Source organism: Oncorhynchus gorbuscha, linkage group LG06, assembly GCF_021184085.1.
Source record: "Oncorhynchus gorbuscha isolate QuinsamMale2020 ecotype Even-year linkage group LG06, OgorEven_v1.0, whole genome shotgun sequence".
In the NCBI taxonomy this organism is placed as follows: domain Eukaryota; kingdom Metazoa; phylum Chordata; class Actinopteri; order Salmoniformes; family Salmonidae; genus Oncorhynchus; species Oncorhynchus gorbuscha.
Window position 1 is genome coordinate 81,474,395 of NC_060178.1, and position 16,691 is coordinate 81,491,085.

The 16,691-nt window shown below is 41.8% G+C and overlaps 1 protein-coding gene across 6 annotated transcripts in view; it reads left to right on the forward strand.

Moving 5' to 3' along the window:
- The window catches only part of LOC124038402 (collagen alpha-1(XXI) chain-like), a 67,123-nt gene that overhangs the window by 11,978 nt on the left and 38,454 nt on the right, over positions 1-16,691 (forward strand). For 5 of the 6 annotated variants that reach the window (XR_006839351.1, XM_046354248.1, XM_046354249.1 and 2 more), the window contains 5 exons: positions 99-264; positions 385-613; positions 9,386-9,559; positions 10,109-10,186; positions 15,845-15,853. Coding sequence is in view for 5 of the 6 variants with exons in the window: in XM_046354248.1 (XP_046210204.1) it covers positions 99-264; positions 385-613; positions 9,386-9,559; positions 10,109-10,186; positions 15,845-15,853 (656 nt within the window). In the remaining variant the exon portion in view is untranslated. The remainder of the gene's footprint in view (positions 1-98; positions 265-384; positions 614-9,385; positions 9,560-10,108; positions 10,187-15,844; positions 15,854-16,691) is intronic. The other variant, XM_046354247.1, reaches the window with a different exon arrangement.

The window sequence follows — 16,691 nt, forward strand, 5'->3', positions numbered from 1 at the left end:
TTGTTTGTGGTGTTCAACCAGCCACACAAAAAAACACACTCTGCCATGTTGTATTTTTGTACATTTCATTCAAAACTCTCTTATTCGCTCCATTTCAGAGACTGTTTGTCCAAGCAGAATCCCAGTCGAAAGCGGTGATGTCAAGGGCTTCGATATTCTACATTATCTGGATTTGGCTATAAAAGTAAAAAAAACTCAAGGGTCTTTTTATGGGGCCAAGGCCTTTCAGGTGACATCTCGTGTTGACCTGAGTGAAAGCACAAAGTAAGCTTAAAACATCATGCCATGTCTGTATTGCTAAGTCTACTATATCTCTCTGGTACACATCACTCTGGTTGTTTTATAGTGATGTGATTGACTGATTGTTTTATTTTTGGCCCACAGGAACTTGTTTCCAGATGGCCTGCCTCCCTCCTATGTCTTTGTGTCCACACTGAGGTACAAGGGGTCTCTGATCAGGGAAGAGTGGGACCTTTGGAGGATACAGACCAATGACGGGAAACCACAAATGGCAGTCACACTAAATGGATTTGAACGCAATATCATGTTCACCACAACCAGTGTAGCACCAAGTGGTACTCAGAAAGTGGTCTTTCAACAAGAACCTGCCAAGGTATGTGAACATCATGAGTGATTGGTTTCCAAATCACCAAAACAGACATATGACATGATAGTACTTTACCAATGCTCAATGGAAAGAAAAAAGGAAAAGAGAAACAAAAATAGTCTGTCTAAGTCATTCATTCATTTCTCATCTGAACTGGTAATTAACATTAACATCTTTAATGCAGATGAATAATTCATAAAGTCAATATAACACAGAGAGAGCTCATAGAAAAGTTAGCACTGTGATATGGTGTATTATTGCACACATGAATGATATTACTATTAGTATCCATAATACTATTGACATGCCAGAAAACTACATTGGTGCTGTTATATTCCAAATAAACATTTTCAAGAAAATGACTATTTGAGGATTAGGAGGTGGGGGATTGAAGACATGAGAAGAATGGAATGTAGAGAATTGAAATAATCATGTATAATCATCATATGGTCAGATTATCAAACTTCCTAGAGCAGTCACCATGTCAGACTATTTGAAATCATCCAAAGTTTTCCTAATAGCCATATGCTAGCTGAGGCCTACTTTAAAATGTATTCCTAACATGCCTAAGCCAACACAATCTCACACTCAATTTGTACAAAAAGTATTTTAGCAGATTTTGTGTGTTTTTGTGCGTTTTGTGTAGCTTAATTTGTGTGAAAATACACACATTTTTGGGGAACAAACTTCGGAACAATCTTTTGAAAGTTATTGAAGCAGTGCATTTTGGGCAATGATGTTCTACACTGCCATTTTTTGTGTCCCATATTTATTTATATAAAAAAACTAACGTCTTAACAACAATACATGGTTTCCAGATACTCCCGTAAAGCCCAGCTCATTGGCTATCTAGCTAGCTTTGTTTGATCCCGATTGGTGCTTATTTGACACAGATACAGCTGTTCAAGTAATGGCCGCCCACGTCATCGGCGTGCCATGAAGGCATCACTCTCTGACCAAATATGGTGTCCTATAGGATATACTACACCCCTAATGAAATATTAAAGTCTTCTTACCTTCTAGGATCTCTGACGAATAGACACGATTGTGATTTGACTTGTTGAAACAACGTTTAGGGTGAGATTTTCACAGATTCCTTTCTTTGCAAATTGAATGAATGGAGTTACAAAATCGATCGTGCATGCTAGGACCTTTTTAGGATATGAAAAATTATTTTTCTAACAAAACGACACTTCATGTTATCTCTGGGACCTTTTGATGATAAATCAGAGCACGATTTTAGAATGTAAGTACACATTTCACCTTCAGCGGTGAATTTATTCGTAAACGTATCACGGTGAAAAAACAGTTTGTTGTTAGGAGCTCTCCTCAAACAATAGCATGGCATTTTTTTCTGCAGATATAGCTACTGTAAATTGGACAGTGCAGAATTTAAGCTTTCAGACGATATAAGACACTTACATGTACGGACATTTGTTGTTTCTCTAAAATCTGCGATCTTGACATAACGCACTGCATGATTTGCAACTGTCCCGTTGACGGGACGCCAATACTTATTAATCAGGTTAATGTAAAATAATGAATTATGTTGGCTTACACTTATGGCATTTCCAAGGCTGTTTCATGATGATTATTATGGTCGTGTCACTCATGTTATATACTTAGGCTATTGTAACAAGACATACGCCAGCATTGTAGGCCTACTGCCTGTGTCCAGAGGCCTACTAGGCTTTCATGCAATGGCCATTACATGGAACACAAACCGGCTGTGCACGTGTGCCATCATGCATACATTTATTTTGTCCCCCCACACCAAAAGCAATCACGACACACAGGTTAAAATATCAAAACAAACTCTGAACCAATTACATTCACTTGGGGACATGTTGAAAAGCATGAAACATTTATGGCAATTTAGCTAGCTAGCTTGCACTTGCTAGCTAATTTGTCCTATTTAGCTAGCTTGCTGTTGCTAGCTAATTTGTCCTGGGATATAAACATTAAGTTGTTATTTTACTTGAAATGCACAATGTCCTCTACTCTGACAATTAATCCACACATAAAACAGTCAATCGAATCGTTTCTAGTCATCTCTCCTCCTTCTAGGATTTTTCTTCTCTTGACTTTCTATCACGATTGGCAACTTCCATAAATTAGGTGCATTACCGCCACTGACCACGTTCGTTTTTCAGTCACCCACTTGGGTATAACCAATGAGGAGATGGCACGTGGGTACCTGCTTCTATAAACCAATGAGGAGATGGGAGAGGCAGGACGCAGCGCGATCTGCGTCACAAATAGAACTGACTTCTATTTTAGCCCTTGGCAACGCAGACGCTCATTGGTGCGCGCGAGCAGTGTGGGTGCAATAATTTAATAATATAGATATCAAAATTGATTTTGCAATGCGAGCGGTGTAGTCAGCCTGTTAGGGCTCACTTTGCCACGTATGAGCCCTGGTTAGAATCCCTGTTGCAGGTTTCACTTTCTTCCGCTACATTGGTGGCAGCGTTGGGATCACTTCCAGCTCACGTCGAGTTATGTGATCTAGTGGTGGGAAGCAATCTGTTTTTCAACATTGTGTTGTGTGTAATTACATTGATATAGCCAGTGTTGGGTATAATTACATTGATATATCTTGTGAACAATGGATAAGCAACAATGAGCGTGATGGATAGAAATAGTCACTACAGGTGTGATCAGTGCAATGCCCTGACCAGTTATTCAGAAGAAAATCCTCTGTGACTGTCTCATTTACATAAGTTAACTTACCAGTGTGGACCCAAAACAAACACATTCTACACATTTACAAAGTACCTGTTTAAAGTGTTATTACAACCGTGGTGTTATTCTGTTACTGAAGCTTATATATCTAATAACCTGACAATGATCCATATCATATGGGTAGACACATAATGCAAGTGTGTTATGCAGCCAAACACACCTATCCATTTTTAGGATGCAAATCAGTAATATGAATCACTGTTCATCCATCCTGTTCTGATCTAATGAGATGGATGTAGGATTTTCTACGGCCTAGAATCTTGGTTCTCATTGGCAAAGACTGAACTCAAGTTAGGGGTTATATGTCAGACTCTTCTACACCACTTTGCCCAACATGTTATATCCCAGGGGTGATATAACTTGTATCATTATTACAGGGCTGTGAAACCCATAGCCGAATGGCTTCAGACAGAGCATTTCTTACTGGAAATTGCTGCTGACATTGAACATAGCTTAGGGTTAGGGAATGTAATTCATTTCAGACTCTCCAATACCAACATTCCCAACATCATATACCAAAATAGATTGTAAATAAACCCTTTTTAAGGTGATATACCTTGTATCATTATTATAGGGCTGTGAAACCCTTCAGATTGAGCATTTATCGCCATTCATTAATGCGTTTGAGCCAATCAGATGTGTTTTGACATAGCAGTGGTGGTATACAGAAGATAGCCCTATTTGGTGAAAGACCAAGTCCATATTATGGCAAGAACAGCTCAAGTAAGCAAAGAGAAGCGACAGTCCATCATTACTTTAAGACATGGTGAGTCAATCCAGAAAATTTTAAGAACTTTGAAAGTTTCTTCAAGTGCAGTCACAAAAACCATCAAGCGCTATGATGAACCTGGCTCTCATGAGGACCACTACAGGAAAGGAAGACCAAGAGTTACCTCTGCTGCAGAGAATAAGTTCATTACAGTTAACTGCACCTCAGATTGCAGCCCAAATAAATGCTTCACTGAGTTCAAGTAACAGACCCCATCTCAACATCAACTCTTCAGAGGAGACTGCGGGGATCAGGCCTTCATAGTCAAATTGCTGCAAAGAAACCACTTCTAAAGGACACCAATAATAAGAAGAGACTTGCTTGGGTCAAGAAACATGAGCAATAGACATTAGAACGGTGGAAATCAGTCCTTTGGTCTGATGAGTACAAATTTGACATTTAAACATTTTTGACAGGTAAACAGATGATCTCCGCATGTGTGGTTCCCTCGTAAAGCATGGAGGAGGAGGTGTGATGGTGTGGGGGTGCTTTGCTGGTGACATTGTCAGTGATTTATTTAGAATTCAAGGCACACTTTACCAGCATGGCTACCACAGCATTCTGCAGCGATAAGGCCATCCCGTCTGGTTTGCACTTAGTGGGAATATAATTTGTTTTTCAACAGGACAATGACCCAAAACACACCTCCAGGCCATGTAAGGGCTATTTGACCAAGATGGAGAGTGATTGAGTGCTGCATCAGATGACCTGGCCTCCACAATCATCCGACCTCACCCCAATTGAGATGGTTATGGATGAGTTGGACCGCAGAGAGAAGGAAAAGCAGCCAACAAGTGCTCAGCATATGTGGGAAGTCCTTCAAGACAGTTGGAAAAGCATTCCTCATGAAGCTGGTTGAGAGAATGCCAAGATTGTGCACAGCTGTCATCATGCAAAAAGTGGTTACTTTGAAGAATGTCAAATATATTTGGATTTGTTTAACACTTTTTGGGTTACTACATGATTCCATATGTGTTATTTCATAGGTTTGATGTTGTCACTATTATTCAACAATGTAGAAAATAGTAGAAATAAAGAAAAACCCTTGAATGAGTAGATGTGTCCAAAACTTTGACTGGTACTGTATATAAAAAAACAAGCAATATTGTTAATCAACCAGGTTGTCTCCGAAATAATTATATTATAAGACTAGCCTTGCGTTGTTTTTTAAATGTATTAATACCAAAACTGTTTTCTAGGTGTGTCCAAACTTTTGACTGGTACTGTAAATAAATGTGGGCCACAAAAAAAGGTAGTGTAGAACACCATTTCCCATTATGCACCTAGGATACCTAGGATAGGATAAGTAATCCCTCTCACCCCCCCCCCTTTAAGATCTAGATGCACTATTGTAAAGTGACTGTTCCACTCGATGTCATAAGGTGAATGCACCAATTTGTAAGTCGCTCTGGATAAGAGCATCTGCTAAATGACTTAAATGTAAATGTAAAATGCACTCTAATAACTTTCAAAAGATTGTTTGGAAGTTTGCCCCCCCAAAAATGTATTTTCCTGTGAATGAAGTCACACGAAAGTGTGTCTTTTCTCAAGAATGAACACAAAAATGCACAAAATCTGCTGTAATTGTTTTTGTACATTTTTGCACGAATTGTGCTGCCTGAGCTGAGTGTCTTGGATTCCTTCAATTCTAACCTTAGTGATTTTAACAAAAAAGACAACTGAAGTACTAAAGCTGAGGCTTTTCTGCGCTCTGTGTCTTTGTTACATGTGAAGTTCTTTATTCTTTGTTTCTTCAATGTTCTTTCTATCAGTGTTTTGTGATTGCACAACAATAATTCAAATATCCATTGCACTCAATAGTTGCCAATTTGTTAGATTTTCCTAGTCCTTGTTAACCTTTGTACAGTGGTGTAGTGGTACCTGGAGAAGTGGGTATACTCACATTTTCCTATAGTTTTTTACGAGTTTCCTTATTATTTTTTCAGGTTTTCACTCTCAAAATAAAATATAAAACAAGAAAAGATGTGGATGTCCTAAGTCCACAACATTGCTAAAACCACACCAGGAGACTATTTTTGAGTAAAAATAATATACAAAAATATAGTCCCCTATTAATTCAATTGCGCACCTAGCAAGAGACCATTTGGCTATTTGTGGTTCTGTACTGTACATTGTAAGCCTACAGTGATTGAGTTTGCAAAACAAATGCCCTCCAGATTTGTACAAATCATCTTGATATCATTCTACCAGGTAGGCCTACTTGGTAGTCTACATTTGATTGGGAAGGTTTTTGAGGAAAACCTTTAGAAAAGTTCAATCAAACAAAGATTCAACAAAGACTGTCAGACAACTTTTTCCATACCTAATTTTGTCCATTGTTGCCTTAGCATTTACTGGTAGATATTATAAGTTGAAACGTCTTTCCTACATTACCGGCTACCAATGTCGTTAAATTCTGTGAACTGCTCCATGTGTCTTGATGTCTATGAACTGAGAGGTATTGCTGCCTGATATTCTGCTGGAACTAGCTATGCGTATGGGGCAGATGTGAATGTATTTCACATGCTTTGCAGTTGTGTAGGCTACTTTGTGCATGATTTCTCTATTGTACTAGGGTGAATAAGGAATAAGTATGCATCTTTTTGCATTTAGTCTTCTGTAACCTCTTTCATATTATACTTATTCATACATATTAGCCCAACACATGATACAGTTTCAAAATCCTCAAGATGTTTCCTAATCTCTCACACACACACACACACACACACACACACACACACACACACACACACACACACACACACACACACACACACACACACACACACACACACACACACACACACACACACACACACACACACACACACACACACACACACACACACACACACACACACACACACACACACACACACACACAACATGTTGATATCTAATTCACAGGAGGGAAGACACACCCATTTGTGTACACTGAGTCAAAACCATATTTTCAGTTCACATTTGGTAGACTAGGACAGCAGGTTAGATAAACTGGGACACCATTATAGCCTAATTGTACCTCAATGACAATTCAATTGTGTGTGATTAGCAATCATCTGAGAATTTCAGCAATGTATCATGTGTTTGGCAGTTTCGGTCGGTGCCGTTTAAAATGAAGGAGGACGATCATTTTTTCTATGAGCATAGCCTTATTTATATTGCAGCATATTGGATGAATGTCATTCATATTACATTCACCCAGCTCTTTGTAACATCGATAGGTTTAGGTCACTACCCATCATGAGGTTGCTACAACCAATCCTACGGATGAAAGTTTACAACATTGGTGCACAGGTGTAGAGAACGCAAACACAGTTCACTTTCATAACAGCCACATACAAACAGCATTAATTATTTTCATTGTATGATTCCTTCTAGCATCTATGTGATCTCCTCCTCTCACATTTTCCAGTCGCTTATGGACTTCAGTGCACAACACATCAGCTGTCTGTGACCAGGTCAAAACACTTTTCCAAGCCAAAACTTCATATCATAACTGATAACCGCTAGAGCTGTTGCCAGAAAATTGAATTTTAATTTCTCGACCAATTCGTTTTAGAGAATTTGGCAGTACGTCCAACCGGACCTCACAACCGCAGACTACGTGTATAGCGTATTGTGGGCGAGCGGTTTGCTGATGTCAACGTTGTGAACAGAGTGCCCTATGGAGGCGATGGGGTTATGGTATGGGCAGGCATAAGCTACGGACAATGAACAGAATTGCATTTTCTTAATGGCAATTTGAATGCACAGATACCGTGACTAGATCCTGAAGCACATTGTCGAACCAGTCGTCCGCCTCCATCACCTCATATTTCGGCATGACAATGCACAGCCACATGTTCCAAGGATTTGCACACAATTCCTGGAAGTTAAAAAGTCCCAGTTCCTCCAAGGCCTGCTACTTACCAGACATGTCACCCATTGAGCACGTTTGGGATGCTCTAGATCGACGTGTACGACAGTGTATTCCAGTTCCTGGCAGTATCCATCAACTTCGCACAGCCATTGAAGAGGAATTGGACAATATTCCACAGGCCACAATCAATGGCCTGATCAACTCTATGTGAAGGAGATGTGTCGCGCTCCATGAGGCAAATTATGGTCAATGACCGGTTTTCTGATCTATGCCATACCTTTTTCTAAGGTATCTGTGGCCAACAGATGCATATCTGTATTTTCAATCATGTGAAATCCATAGATTAGCAGCTAACAAAACTATTTCAATTGACTGATTTCCTTATATGTAACTCAGTCAAATCTTTGAAATTGTTGCATGTTGCGTTTATATTTTTGTTCATTATATTTAGTATAGTTTTTACATAAAAAGTATAACTTTTTTACTGTTTCACTATTTATATATTTTTATGAAACTCACTGAGGAGGAGGATTCTCCCCTTTTTCCTCTGAGCAGCCTCCACTGGTGTTCGGCTAATATGTTGGATAGATGTCTGAAGAGGTTACAGAAGATGGAAATGCACACAGTCCCGCTTTTTCTGAATTCACTCAAATAACAATACTAATAACAGGATATAGTACTACAAGAACAAGAGCCCTGCCTAACCTAAGTACAGGGGATCCCTCCCTAATGTAGACTGGATCTCTTTCCTCCATTGCAAAAGCCTATAAGACTGTCCCGCTTTAGCTATTCCATGCTGTCCTAATTTAGCTAGCTATGGTTGGTAAAGCGGGACATCAACAGAATTGACTGAATTCAAAAATGTAAACATAATATTGACAACTTTTTAAAATGTATTTTGATGCACCAGTATATAGAATGCACATTTACATCACAATTTGTCACAGTGCATTATTTATGTCAGTTTTATAACCTTAACATCAAAACAGAAAAAAAGAGATGTCACTGATCTTACCGTGTGCTTCACTGGTGTGAGCTTCCTGTTTGAAGCTTGCTCTGCCCCCCCTCTACGATGTCACACAAATTAAGTGATGTGATTTTGTTAATGCGGTTTCTCTGCAAAGGCTTGGTAACAGTAGTTTAGATTTTCTCTTGTCTGACCAATAAATAAACGGTTCAGGATTAAGCTGTCACAGTTTATATGATGTCCCATTCTTTCTGAATTCACCCTACATAATTGATACAGCGTAGGCCTATAATACTATAATATTCTGATACGCATCAGTGGGGATTAATATGTAAGACGTGAGTAGGCCTATACCTCAAGCCCACTGAAAAAAGTGGGTATACGGCGTATACATGTATACATAATAATTCCTTATCCTCTTTTTTGGTCAAATAGAAACTATTTGATGAGAACTGGCACCAGTTTAGGCTACTGGTCACTGAGCAAGATGTTATCCTGTATGTTGATGACCTGGAAATTGAAACCCTGCCGTTGGAACCTCCTGTTGGTATCTTCATTAATGGGAAGACCCAGATCGGAAAGTATGTCAGCAAAGAGACAACTGTACCAGTAAGTTTATCAAGAGACAACATTTTCACAACCTGCATTTGTGCCTCTTTGAGCAAGACAACTGTTTATATTGGATCACATTTGAACCTCTACTGGTCTAACTGTTTAACAGTAGGATTTCAAGGGTCAAGGGTCTGCATTTTCCTCTGAAAAATACTGACCTTAGATTAGACAATCTTGGCATGAAGATCCTCTCTGTCCTCTACGTCTTATTTAGTCTTTATTTGGCCATGTTGATAATTGGTGTGCCAAACATGCTAACCTGCAATCAATCATAATGGTGTTGTGTTTTAATTGGTTTGACACAATCTATTTTACAGTCTTCAAACTTTTTTTTAAAGCAAATTTGAGACGTGCAACCAGAATGTATCTGGATTTGTTTTTAAACCCATAAAACTATCGCAAATATAATGAAGTTGTCACTTAAGTCTAAAGAAATAACATCATGGTACAGTGACGATACAGACGTATGACTCATTAATCATTAGAAAACTGTTAGGGAAGAATTGCTTTTCCCCCAGACTCATGAATGATTCCTATCTTTAACAGTTTGAGATCATGAAACTCAGGATCTACTGTGACCCCGAGCAGAACAACCGTGAGACCGCCTGTGAAATACCAGGAGTTGTGAGTATAAACACCTGTTTGGATCTGTGCTTGTAGTAAATGTGCCACATTAAAACCAAGCTCTATTTTTTTAAGGGATCTCATATTTTCTTTATCTGTTCTTGATCACAATGCACCACTATATGCCACCATACCACCATGACTTCGTATCAGAAAATCCAATCCTACGATCCGTAGCGTGTCCAGGGAGTGGCCACTTAGTGCCACCTCTCCCCCCCCCCCAGAAATGATCTTATCTAATAGGTCGGCTATGAATATATTTTTATATAAATGATATGCATTTTTACCAAGATGTGCACGAACAGCAAGACTCATCAATCTCACTGGAGAAAGCATCCGAGCGAGCGAAACACCGCCCCTCTGTCTTAATGTGTAGCCCATGTATCTGATGCTGTCTGGCCGAAAACCGTATGAAATCAACACGATAGATAGGAATGAGAAATCATTTTATACTTTTGTTTCTTTTTTATTGTTTCTTTTTTTATCCATGAATATACGCCACTTTGTAGTCTGAACGTCATTAAACTTATGGTGTTTGTAATAGATGTCCATTTCCATTCAAATGGCGGGTGCCCAGTGGAGTAGATGATCGTGTGCATGTAACCTACTTAACCTACATTTTGAATCAAGACTGGTTGTGTTCATCATGACACATTTACATGTAATAGATTTTTACAGTTAAATTACATCTTCACTATAAAGCCCATAACAAATTTTCGACCTTTGTAGGTCCGATAAAAAAATAGAGACCCCCCTGAAAGTAACGTTATAATTCACACTCTGGATGCCAATTACAAGTGAATTTACTCCTGTATGCTAATACCCTTGTATAGAATCTGACTTTGAACGCAAACACTGTAACAAAACGTTGGAATTGATTAACAGGGAATTGTACCAAACCTAAGCTGAAGCATTTCACGCGTTGAACCATCATAAAAATCATCATAAAAATATATTGAAAAAAAATCCACCTTGCATCGATTAAGTTCATCATTTTATGGGTCTGTGCCCCACCTTGGCCACCCCATTCAAAATGACCTGGACATGCCATGGCCTATGATGTTATTTTGAAATCTGATGACATTTAGTCAAAACTTTACTTTCTTATTTTTCATTTTCAGTTGTGCATTCAAGCATATGGTACCAGGAATACCATTAGCCATTATATAACCATTTTTTTTTATAGATTATTACATGTATCGCTTGTGATTTGCTTCATCCTGCCTCTACTTTGGTGGAGCGCCTTTACCTCTGCTTACCTCATGCATATTGCTCTCATTGTTATTTTACCGTCGGACGGCAACCTCTCCCTGGCAGAGTCTGTAATACCTGCATTCAAGTTTCTAGCAGATCACCATAGTCCCTGTGCCCGAGAAAGAGAAGGTAACCTGCCTAAATGACTACCGCCCCATAGCACTCACGTCGGTAGCCATGAAGTGCTTTAAAAGGCTGGTCATGGTTCACATCAACACCATCATCTTGGAAATACTAGACACACTCCAATTCGAATACCGCCCCAACAGATCCACAGATGACGCAATCTCAATCGCACTCCACACTGCCCTTTCCCACCTGGACAAAAGGAATACCTATGTGAGAATGCTGGTCATTGACTACAGCTCAGCGTTCAATACCATAGTGCCCACAAAATTCATCACTAAGCTAAGGACCCTGAGACTAAACACCTCCCTTTGCAACTGGATACTGGACTTCCTGATGGGCCACCCCCAGCTGGTAAGGCGAGGCAACAATCCTCCATACGTGGGCCCCTCAGTGGTGAGTGCTTAGTCCCCTACTGTACTCCCTGTTCCCCCGTGGCTGCGTGGCTAAGCATGACTCCAACACCATCATTAAGTTTGCTGATGACACAACGGTGGTAGGCCTGATCACCGATAATGATGAGACAGCCTATTTTGGGTATTTGGTATTTTATTAGGGAGGAGGTCAGAGACCTGGCTGTGTATGTGGTGCCAGGACAACAACTTCTCCCTCAACGTGGGTAACGCAAAGGAGATAATCGTGGACTACGGGAAAAGGAGGGCCGAACACGCCCCCATTTACATTGACGGGGCTGTAGTGGAGTGGGTTGAGAGTTTCAAGTTCCTTGGTGTCCACATCACCAACAAACTATCATGGTCCAAACACACCAAGAAAATCTTGAAGAGGGCATGACAACACCTTTTCTCCCTCAGGAGAAATCACTGGGGCCAAGCTTCCTGCCACCCAGGACCTATATACTAGGCGATGTAAGAGGAAGGCCCCAAAAATGGTGTCACGCCTTGGTCATTGTATTTAGTGTTTTTGTTATATGTTTGGGTAGGCCAGGGTGTGACATGGGTTTAATTGTTGTTTTCGTATTGGGGTTTGTTTTGTTTGGGATCGCGGCTGATTAGGGGTGTTGTATTGGCTTGGCTGCCTGAGGCGATTCTCAATCAGAGTCAGGTGTTTATCGTTGTCTCTGATTGGGAACCGTATTTAGGGAGCCATAGATTCGCTTTGTATTTGGTGGGTGATTGTACCTGTCTCTGTGTTGTAGTCACCAGATAGGCTGTAATTAGTTTCACGTTCCGTTCTGTTGTTTTTGTATTTAGTTTCAGTTATTTCATGTACCGCGTTTTTCATTCATTAAAGTCATGAGTAACCCACACGCTGCATTTCGGTCCGACTCTCTTTCTTCAACAGACGAACACCGTTACAGAATCACCCACCTCTCACGGACCGAGCAGTGTGTAAACTGGCTACGACAGCGACAGTTTCAGGAGCGAAAGGAGGACGTTATGGACAGCAGAAGCATAGAGTATATGACGTGGGAAGAAATCGACAGGTGGGCGGCCGACCCAGAGAGAGTGCAGGAGCCCGCCTGGGATTCGCTTCAGCAGTGCGAAGAGGGCTACAGGCGAATGGAGTCACTGAAAAAGACACGCCGTCTAAAATGGAGAGGCGCTGGAATAAACAGGCAGTGACAGCTGGAGCAGCAAAAGGAGGACGAATTATTCGGAGAATGGACATGGGAAGACGTGTTGGATGGTAAAGTTACACTTGGGAGGAGATATTGGCCGGAAGAGATCGCCTTCCATGGGAACAGGTGGAGGCACTAAGGAGAGCAGAGGCAGCCGGAGTTAGGAGCCGACGATACGAGGGAACACGGTTGGCAAGGAAACCTGAAAAGCAGCCCAAAAAATTATTGGGGGGGGCTAGAAGGGAGTATGTTTATGCCAGGTAGGAGACCTGCGCAAATTCCCTGTGCTCACCGTTGGGCTAGAGAGACCGGGCAGGCACTGTGTTATGCTATGGAGCGCACTGTGTTTTCAGTGCGGGAGCATAGCCCGGTGCGGCACATACCAGCCCTTCCTATTGGCCGGGCTAGAGTGGGCATCGAGCCAGGTAAGCTTGGGCAGGCTCGGTGCTCAAGAGCTCCAGTGCGCCTGCACGGTCCGGTCTATCCAGAGCCACCTCTACACCCCAGTCCTCCGGTAGCAGCTCCCCGCACCAGGCTTCCTGTGCGTGTCCTCGATCCAGTACCACCAGTTCCAGAACCACGCACCAGGCCTCCAGTGCGCCTCGCCTGTTCAGCGCAGCCAGCGCTTTTCTCCTCTCCTGCGCTGTCGGAGTCTCCCGCCTGTTTAGCGCAGCCAGTCTGCCCAGCGCCGCCAGTGCTCCCTGTCTGCCCAGCGCCGCCAGTACTCCCAGTCTGCCCAGCGCCGCCAGTGCTCCCAGTCTGCCCAGCGCCGCCAGTGCTCCCAGTCTGCCCAGCGCCGCCAGTGCTCCCAGTCTGCCCAGCGCCGCCAGTGCTCCCAGTCTGCCCAGCGCCACCAGTGCCGCCAGTCAGCCCAGTGCCGCCAGACAACCAGTCTCTTCCAGATCTGCCAGACAACCAGTCTCTTCCAGATCTGCCCGACAACCAGTCTCTTCCAGATCTGCCAGACAACCAGTCTCTTCCAGTTCCGCCAGCCAGCCAGGACTTACCGGAGCCTACTACCTGCCTGAGCTTCATCTCAGTACTGGGCTTCCTCTCAGTACTGGGCTTCCTCTCAGTACTGGGCTTCCTCTCAGTACTGGGCTTCCTCTCAGTACTGGGCTTCCTCTCAGTTCCGAGATGCCCCTCTGTCCCGAGATGCCCCTCTGTCCCGAGATGCCCCTCTGTCCCGAGATGCCCCTCAGTTATGTGGGGATCTGGGTGAGGACTATTAGGCCATGGTCGGCGGAGAGGGTGGATTATCCCAGGACGTGAAGGGGAGGAACAAGGACATTAATGGAGTGGGGTCCACGTCCCGAGCCAGAACCGCCACCATGGACAGACGCCCACCCGGACCCTCCCTATGCTCTTGAGGTGCGTCCGGGAGTCCGCACCTTAGGGAGGGGGGGGGGTCCATCACGCCTTGGTCATTGTATTTTGTGTTTTTGTTATATGTTTGGGTAGGCCAGGGTGTGACATGGGTTTAATTGTTGTTTTCGTATTGGGGTTTGTTTTGTTTGGGATCGCGGCTGATTAGGGGTGTTGTATTGGCTTGGCTGCCTGAGGCGATTCTCAATCAGAGTCAGGTGCTTATCGTTGTCTCTGATTGGGAACCGTATTTAGGGAGCCATAGTTTCTCTTTGTATTTGGTGGGTGATTGTACCTGTCTCTGTGTTGTAGTCACCAGATAGGCTGTAATTAGTTTCACGTTCCGTTCTGTTGTTTTTGTATTTAGTTTCAGTTATTTCATGTACCGCGTTTTTCATTCATTAAAGTCATGAGTAACCAACACGCTGCATTTCGGTCTGACTCTCTTTCTTCAACAGACAAACGCCATTACAAATGGTCATAGACTGTTCTCTCTGCTACCGCACGGCAAGCGTTACTGGAGTGCCAAGTCTAGGTCCAAAAGGCTCCTTAACATCTTCTACCCCCAAGCCATAAAATTGCTGAACAATTAATCAAATTGTTTTTACACTGCTGCTACTCGTTGTGTATTATCTATGCATAGTCACTATACCTCTACCTACATGTACAAATTACCTCGACTAACCAGTACCCACGCACCTTGACTTGGTACCGGTATCCCCTGTATATAGCCTCATTATTGTTATTTTATTCCTTACTTTACTTTTTTTTTAAACTACTTTATTTAGTAAATATTTTCTTAACTCTATTTGCTTAAAATGGCATTGTTGGTTAAGGGCTTGTAAGCATTTCACAGTAAGGTCTACTACACCTGTTGTATTCGGTGCATGTGACAAATAACATTTGATTTATTCTGTTTGTGAAGCAGTGGCCAAATGCTCCACTGGCTTGGCTATTTATTTCACTACTAATCCACAATGCCAGACCATTGTTTTGCATCTGTGTTTCTGGATTTTAGTTTGGGAGCAACAAAGAGAGAGAGCAATGCACTGAAAATACACCTCCGCATGCCAACATCTCTCTCTCTCTCTCTCTCTCTCTCTCTCTCTCTCTCTCTCTCTCTCTCTCTCTCTCTCTCTCTCTCTCTCTCTCTCTCTCTCTCTCTCTCTCTCTCTCTCTCTCTCTCTCTCTTTCTGTCACTCCCGGCATGACTTGCAATGCTTAATTGACCTTCAATTCAACCTGTGTTATTGTTTTAATGGATTGGTCTATTATGGTGAGATTACAGGTTGCCAGGTGCTTCAATTACATAATCTCGCTCCTTTTATTTCCAGGATGGAGAGGTATGTATTTTGGCTGATGGCTTTGCTTTATTACAAAGAAACCCCTAGTTTCATTTTCATCACTAGAGGTAAGACTTATTTTATTGCATGGTCTTTTGCAACAACACTTTACCTTAAGATACCCATATACCTATGTAACTACACAGGAATAACTGTAGTTATAACATTGTAATAACATGTAGTTACAAAGTAACTGCTTTGTAATCACATAGTAATAGCGTTTAGGCACACTTTACATTAGGTTGCACATACCTGTAGTTACATGGAATTTTATGGATTTCAGGGTAAGTGAGTCTAAGCTAATATTCTTTACTTATTTTAATTAATTAAAGTGCTGTGTTTGAATACCCATAGTAACATACTGTATTCTACATACTTAATGAGTATACACTACATACTATATACTATTAGTTCACTTTAGCATACTGTAAACGAATGCTATCCTTTCAGTTGAGCATACTAGCGCTACGCCTGTCTACCGGAAGTTGATTCTGTTGCTATGCAACCTCTTGCTAGCTTGTTAGCATAACAAATTACTAGCTAGACATGTATGTGTTTGAAAATTCAATCTGGAGAGCCAGAGTGCGTGCTGGGAATTCTTAAATTCAGAGCGTTGTCAGATTGTCCATTCCTTTTTTCTGAGTGTTTCCCCTCTCTGAGCATTCAGAGCGCACACTGGCTGAGGAGTAGGGTTGTTCCGAGTGTTCTGACCATCACAACAGCACTGCAGTCAAGCACACAAGCTAACTGGCTAGCTACTTCCAGACACAAATGAGAAAACACCTCCCTCTAACCATTTTACTCACCATAGCAGAGCTGGTAAGACTGTTTTCATGTT